Source organism: Oreochromis niloticus, linkage group LG12, assembly GCF_001858045.2.
Source record: "Oreochromis niloticus isolate F11D_XX linkage group LG12, O_niloticus_UMD_NMBU, whole genome shotgun sequence".
Classification (NCBI taxonomy): domain Eukaryota; kingdom Metazoa; phylum Chordata; class Actinopteri; order Cichliformes; family Cichlidae; genus Oreochromis; species Oreochromis niloticus.
In genome coordinates, this window is record NC_031977.2 from 16,542,374 (window position 1) to 16,550,271 (window position 7,898).

The following is a 7,898-nucleotide window of genomic DNA, read 5'->3' on the forward strand; positions in this document are numbered from 1 at the left end:
GTTTTTACATTTTAAGGTCATGTTTTTACTAACTGGTGTGACTGTTACTGTGATCCATACTACACCACAGATAAGTCATTAAAATTTCCCTTCTATCGAATACACAGAACCTTCTGGATAATCACAAGCAGGTTAATTGTCTTAAGTTTTGCTCTGTCCTTTTTTTCTCCTTAGAGAAAAGAGTTTTTGTTGCTTTTTGTTTTTTAAATAAAAAGTGGCAAAGGGGGGCTGATTTACAGCTTCTACATGGCGATGGGCTGAGGGGAGAAGGAGTGGTCTCGAACATGCTGGGCTACAATAAAAGGCACTTGTTTGGACCTCCGAGGAGCCCAAACTTTCCAGTAACACCACAGGCGGCTGCTAAACAAACGGAAAAAAAGGAGGGGGTAGCTGATTAGTAAAGATTGAAAGAGAAGAAAAAGCGCTCAGCTTTCTTTAAATATTTACATTATAGATAAATTACATTTTAGCTTCTAACATTTTGCTTAATTTTCTTTAGCAAAAGGATCACTTTTTGCAAAAAATAAAAAGAGAGAGAAAATGATGAGGCTGCTGTGCATCACTATAGTCTGCTTGATCCTGGCTGGCAGTGCCTACAGCGAAGAGCCGATCTTAACAGGTAAGATTTAAAATGATGTGAAATAGTTTAACATGCCCAACTGTCTGTATGTGTGTGTGATCTTTTATAAATGCATGATGTTGCATCAATCGTGTGTGTGCGAGGGAATATGTAAAGGGGGATGAGCTGTGCAAGGAGCCTGAGCAAAGTGGTACCCCAGCAAAAGCTTGTCTTATAACGGCGTCGTTGTAGCAGCAGGTAACAAACACATCTCTGGGGTAACGCTCACACAGACACAGTGTAACTTAGCATTACACTCACTGATGTGCTGCATACAGACCACCCCAGCACGGACAGGCTGGTGAATAAATTACCCTTGTCATTCATAGGGGCTTCCTACCCACTCTGCTGAATGAGTAATACCACTGGTTGTCCTCCTAAAATAGGTCACAAGTGTTGCAGTGGATTAAATTGGGCTAGTAGTGCTTGTCCCCCTTTTTGTGGATGTAAATGCTGACTTTAATGTGATTTATGGTGTTGATTTTTTTTTTTAACTTTCTGACACTATTTGTTTCAGACACAAAATGAAAACTTAGAGAAATCTTTCCAAGGAGCCCCTGCACTCCATCATAATGCTGTTGTAATTTCAAATTCACACCTGCCTGCAAAATGACACCATGAGATGAGGCTGCTCCCAATAAAACACAGCTAGATCTAGTGCTGCAGAGAAAGAAAAAAGGGAATTGCTGGAGATGCCCTCATGTTATATGTATTGACTGATATTTAATGTGCTTTCAGCAGCTCTGCAAGCTGACTCAGTAGATGTCAAATTAGGAATGTCTCAGCTGTCTCTCTTCCAGGAGCAGAGGAAACGGCTCATCTGTTGGGACAAGAATTTCATTCTAGGAGGAGAGCTTATGTTTTTTTGGTTTGGTTTTTTTGTCATTCAAACATTTAAAAATTTAGGGGTGATGTCACAAGTGTGTGTTTGTGTGTACATTTATATGATGTCATTGCCTGAATCATGTAAAAGCTTTTTCTCAGCCCGGGCCAGCTGCCGTTGTTCCGTACAGTATATTTTATTAGCCACATGAGCCATGTATTCTCCCTCAGTTCGAGGGGCGTTGCCTGTCCTTATACCTACTGACTCACTCTGCCACTGGGAGCTTTTGGAAATCAGCCCATAGTAGCAGGCAGCCTGACAGGAGCGGAGTTAAGATTAATGACCCACAGCCAAATGTATAGAGCCCCATGCTGAACAGCAGCCAAATGACTCTGTCTTTTCCTGTGAAGTAATAGTCTGTTAACTCTAATGCTTACTGTGGTTGCTGGTTACTGAAGCCTGGCCTGGTTGCTACTGGGGTAGAGTGGGAAAAGGGGCTTGGCTGCAAATGAGCCCCGGCGTGAGGAGAAGATGTGTTTAGGGTAGGAGATGAGATGTTCGCAGAGGCACGTTTTTGGTGGTATTGATCCTGTATTATTAAGCTCAACAGAAATTTAACAAATCACTCTGATGGCAATCTATGGTGCGCTTGTACCAAGGATGTGCACACACACACACACACACGTTTTTTGTGTTTGCACTTGTTTTGCATAACAGAATACAGGAAAGAGTTTATTGGCATACATGTGTGTAGGAGTTGGCCTGCTGTGTTTATCCCAGCTGCACTTGTTAATTCTTTCTCCATATTGACACAAGTGGGCCAGCAACAGAAGAGAGCGACACTTTGGGATGTTGTAAAGCATCGCTCGCTCTGCTAGAGGGTGTGGCATTTTGTGCACAAGGAGATATAAACATGCAGGCTGTTGCTCTGCAGAGTTTCATCCTTTCAAAGAGAGATTTTTAAGCCAATGTTGATTGTTTAGTAACTTCATGCAGGAAAGGCTCAGGGGTTACACAGTATACAGTATAGTAAGAGTATAAGATGATGCATGGGCCACTGAGTGGACCTGGATCACTGTAAAGATAATTTCCACTTCAGTGTTGCAAAGAAGCAGATGGTTCCAATCACTTGCTAAAACCACCTTTTACAGAGTGAGACTGAACTGTGCTTGGTAATAAAATGGCAGTAGGTCTTGGCTGCAGCTGCTAAGCTTCTTTTTATTGCCCTACACATGTGTTCATTTATGTTTTGGGTTTTGGTTCTTTTTTGCCTTATACATGTGTTCCTTTATTTTTCATTCCCTGCTGCACAGTTGACAAAAGTGTCAGGCATAATGGTTCCCTATTATTTGACCACCAATAATTATGACAATTTGGAACCACCTTGAGCCTCAGAGGGTCACAGACGGTTGGAGAATGGCAACGAAAAGGAAGGCTTCCCTCTCTTCCCAGAAGGATTATTACCCGCAGTAGGCTGTTGCTTTATATGTGCAGCATGTCTCGCATGGCCAGGGCCACAGTCTCCTCTGGGATGTCTGTCTGGTGGTAACTGCAGGAGCAGGAGAAATTCAGGAGTTGCTTTAACATGCATCTGTCTCTCTGGGATTGTAACTGTCAAGGGTGTAGAACAAATAAAAAGACAAATTTATTTACTGTGCCTTCGTTTAACATCATCCCAAGCAGTTCATACTTCAGCATTCACTGAATCGGCTCCATCCTCTTCAGGGCTACAGCTCACACAGAGACTCTTGATTTAACATTCGAACAGTGTTTTCACGAGACGCTACAATGAAGCCCTTTATTCTGTTTTCTAATAATTTCAGACATCACTGTTGGCTGTAATTACATCTGGTGAGTCTGTGTTGATGTCAGCATTGCCCTTACCTCTGCCAGTTCAGTCATCCTGGATGCCTCAGGTTTCAATCCTACTTCATGCACGGCGTTACCCATGCAGAGCATTTACGAGGCACGGCGAAGCTGTGAGTCATTTCTCTCTGAAACGGGCAAAGACGACTCTTGTCCAGACACTGGCAATTAGCAGCGGCAGAAGCGTTTTTCCGAGCTCATAAAATACCTGGCGTCTCGCTGACCACTCAAGAGGCAAGTGAGGCAATGGGTGTGGTGATTTGGTAATAGAGGTAGTCACTGGCATGTGCAGCCTCATGAAAGAAATGAGAACATAGAGTTTAGAGTGGCATAAGGTGAGACTGAAGGGTAGATTAGGTCTGTCAGCACTGCCTTTGCTAATTAATTCCTCGCGCGGGAGTTCTCAATTCTAATGATCTGAGAACCACTGAACGAACTCCAGACACACTTCTACTGTGTGAACCGGGACAGTTTCGGCAGGCGTTTGACGAGAGGTTCATTCAGTGTCACTCCACTGTGAGTGTGTGTGTTCTGAGGGAAGGTTGTGGTTTGAGCAGAGTCAAAGCCACTGTCTCCTTTTATTTCCTGTAATAGCCATGTGGGAAATGTTTCCCGCTGAAGAGCCAGCAGCACAGTATTCCAGTCATGCTCAGGTGTGGCTGCTCAAAGTGAAGGGCCTTCAACATGAAAGCTGCACCCTCAGTCAGAAATCAGACACTGACTGCAGACTTACATGCAGATCATCCATACTGAGTGAGCGAGAAAAGACACAGAGTAGCTCCTATACTTTTTAATGAGTACCCGAAACTTAAAGAACAAGACAGGTTATTTATGAATATAATGAAAAAGTCTTGTGCGGTGCTTCTTGCCTTACCTCGCTTCTGTTTACAAGTTAGACTGTTAAAGGTTAAACTGTGGTGTGTTTATAGGGTGTGGATAGGGGCAGGAGGTGTCAGCGGTCCTGTCTACATACATTTATCTAGTGCTCGTTATTGTCTGGCACAGACAGCCCCCACTCTCTTTCCTGGCTGGGGTCTTAACTAAGCAAGCCCTGTGAGGTCTAAAGATAGAGGATGGGAACCGGTGGTGAGACACAGATGACCTGTCATTTTGAGTTAAAGGCTGGCCTAGCTTGGACAGGAAAGATAGAGAGGGAGTGCACAGAGGAAATAAGTAAAAGAAATAATGATGACAGCTAGATTCTGTATTTTGTCAACAATATTATCTGCTCTCTTTTCCCGTTATTTATGTGCCTGACACACTTAACACAAATCAGATGTAGTGGATGAAAGAAAAGCACTTCATTTTGTGGGTTAATGCTGAGGAACCAACGGCTTATAAGTGCAAGTACTGACAGCAGCAGGAAGGAGACTGAAAAAGGATTATTGGCTTTCAGGGCTGAGGACTGGCCGGTGCCCAATATTACATTTAATAAACCAAACAGACTTCAGACTCTTCGCTGGCTTTGTGTGATGCAATGCTTCAGATGTCACACTGTTTATTGTATATTACAATAATGCAAACATTATAGACATGCCAAAATACGTAGTGTAGCTGTTTCAATAAAAAGGCAAACAAAAAATGGCCTAAAGGAGAAGTTTAAAAAAGTGTTTCTACAAATGTTTTCCCTTTTTTGCACTGAAAATCATTAAATAAAAAAGTTATACAAAGGTTTTTTAAAAAAATTTTTTTATCCAAGTATCATAATTCTAAACAAGAGCAAAAAGGTTATATCATATTTCTTCTTTTCTAGTCAAGGTTTCTGCTGAACTAGGTGGCAACATCACCCTGCCTTGCACGATCATGTCCTCAGACACGATGTCCTTTGGCGACAATGGACACCGGATAAAATGGACAAAGGTGGAAGATGATGACGCTCTGAACGAGGACGTGCTGGTTAAAATGGGAGAACACATGAAGACCTATGGGAGCTTTGAGGGACGTGTCTTCTTGCGGGGGCTCAAGAGTGAAGATGCCTCCTTAATAATGACTGAAGTCTCCATGGACGACAAGGGAAAATATCACTGTGAAGTTGACAACGGGATGGAAGATTCACTGCAAGAGGTCATCTTGGAGGTGCATGCTGGTCTGACGACTGGTAAATCCTGTTTTATTTTGTTTTGTTTTGTTATTTTGTTTTGTTACTATTTCCATACTTACACTTTTTTGAAATTAATTTAATAATGTATTCAATTGTATTTTTAAAAAATGGTATACGCTTGTTACTATGCAGCATCACGAACGTATCCCCCCCTGAATGGGATTATACTATCTATTGTACTATTATACTGTATTCTGCAAAATTATATTATAGAGAAAAAACAAGAGAGACAACACATGCTTTCTTCCTCATATATACACACACACACACACACACACACACACACACACACACACACACACACACACACACACACACACACATATATATATATATGATGCTCTTTTGTATTCAGAGTTTATCCTTAATACCAATAACTTAAAACATTATCATCATAATTTCATCTGATCTACTTCATTCAGGTGCCGTGTTCCCATATTCCCCCCCTTCGGGCCGATACAACCTGAACTTCCAAGATGCCGTGCAAGCCTGTGAGGACCAGGAAGCTGTGATTGCCTCACATGAACAGCTGCTTGCTGCATGGAAAGGCGGGTTGGACTGGTGCAACGCTGGATGGTTAAGTGACGGTACAGTGCAGTATCCTGTCACCAAACCCAGACATCCTTGTGGTGGCTCCAACAATGGGCCTGGCCTCAGAACCTATGGACGCCAAGAGAAGATTAGGCAATTTGATGTGTTCTGCTATACTACTGCACTCAAAGGTCAGTTTATAAAAATGTCTTTGTACATGAAACACAGTGACCACAAAGACTAGTATGTTTATATAGTAGCACATCTGCTTGAATTATTCTGTCTTGTTTGCCTTATCTGCTGTCAGGACATTTCTATTGGCTGGTCCAGCCAGAAAGGCTGACCTTCGATGAGGCTGTGGAGGCATGCAGAGATGACGGTGCAGAGATTGCCAAGGTGGGCCACATGTTTGCTGCCTGGAAGCTTGAAGGCTATGATCGCTGTGATGCTGGCTGGCTGGCTGATGGAAGTGTCCGGTACCCCATCTCCAGGCCGCGCAAGAACTGCAGCCCCACAGAAGCAGCAGTGCGCTTTGTTGGGTTTCCCGACAAGACAGTGAAGTCCTATGGCGTGTATTGCTACAAGCCTGATCAGTGATGGGTTAGATAGGTCTAAAGAAGCCATGACCACCAAAGAGCAGCAAAAGCCACAACCAGTAAAATCAACAATGAAGCAGATAAGCTTTTGATCTAATCTAGCATGAACCCAATACCTTTCTAAAGCTGTGATAACCCTAAAAATACATATATATACATACATGCATACATCTTATACCCTCCTAAGAATTAAGAAAATGACTTGTAGCTGTTATGTTTTGCATTTTCCTATAGGTGGCTTTCATTGGTTTTACACAGAGTATTAAGTAAAGGTATATTTTGTCAAAGTGTGACTGATGAAACAGAGACAGAGAAGTAAATGGTTAGCATAATCTGACTTTAGTTTGTGTCCCATGAGAAACGATTAGATTTGTGAAGGTCCAAATGTAGTGCAAATATGCACACGTGCAGTTGACATGTGCTGCTTTAAAGTCTGCAAGAACAAAAAAGTGTGACATTTTATTTTTAGCGAGTTCCGCATTTGGGAATTACAAACTGCTATGGGTACTTGTTACCCTGCACAAAGTGATCGTTTGCAGTTAATGTTGTTTGCTTTCAGCTTCTGAAACTGAAAAATAAAAAAACAAGCTTTTCAGACAGAATAGTTGTGATCAAAATATTTGCAAAGAAAATGAAGGTAAATGTTTTGGTCTGCAACTCCTTTTGCTGTGGAAGCTTCAATTACCACAATTTCCACTTACAGTCGGAAAGACCACTATAATCTAATGCAATGTATTCTTTTGTCCTAACAAAAGGTTTTTACTTTTAATGATGGGTTACTGATAGTTTTTTTTACATGTGCATAATGTGCTTTTAAAGAAAAACTACAGATTCAGTTTCTAACACTAGTAGGATTTTAGCGGAGAAGTTAAACTGAAGATATGATTTGTCCCAACACACGAGTGGCATTTCCTAGAAGAAATCTAATATTACAGCAGTTAATATATGACTATTAAATGTTTGGTTGCACATGACCACTGATACAGTTGCACATCTTCATATTGTGGCTATGAGCTGCAAAATTTCAATTCGTATTTTGATGATCAATCACACTCACAGATGGTAATTAGAGGCGCAACAAAACTTTTCTAGAGATACAGAGATATGGTACTCACTGTAGAACACATGCAATAATGTGGTGATGCATTGTTTGTAATAATAAAACTCAAGTTGTCAAGGAAAAAACATTTTGTATCTTAGCACCTTGTACCTTTTCAAATGAAGCTGTGTGAAATAAAGAACACAACTCTTAAATCCATTTTGAATCATATATTCCTTTTTTTTTTTTTAAATTGCATTACTTGTTATTTTACTGGAGCAAAATCATGCAGCATGTGGAGATGTTGAAGTTTAAGCAGGAAC

At 41.4% G+C, this 7,898-nt stretch overlaps 1 protein-coding gene across 1 annotated transcript; it reads left to right on the top strand.

Annotated features, from left to right (window-relative positions):
• Positions 1–319: 319 nt before the first annotated feature.
• Positions 320–7,794, top strand: LOC100706323 (hyaluronan and proteoglycan link protein 1). Its single transcript, XM_003456074.4, has 4 exons — positions 320–619; positions 5,062–5,406; positions 5,832–6,131; positions 6,248–7,794. The coding sequence occupies exons 1-4, from the start codon at positions 541–543 to the stop codon at positions 6,535–6,537; spliced, it is 1,014 nt and encodes a 337-aa protein (XP_003456122.1). The 5' UTR covers positions 320–540; the 3' UTR covers positions 6,538–7,794.
• Positions 7,795–7,898: the final 104 nt, after the last annotated feature.

Bases quoted from the DNA above. Each gene is read 5' to 3' on its own strand.
- LOC100706323 (XM_003456074.4), top strand. From the start codon at position 541: ATGATGAGGCTGCTGTGCATCACTATAGTCTGCTTGATCCTGGCTGGC. The intron at 620-5,061 runs GTAAGATTTAAA...CTTCTTTTCTAG, and splicing joins CGAAGAGCCGATCTTAACAG to TCAAGGTTTCTGCTGAACTA. The intron at 5,407-5,831 runs GTAAATCCTGTT...TACTTCATTCAG, and splicing joins GCATGCTGGTCTGACGACTG to GTGCCGTGTTCCCATATTCC.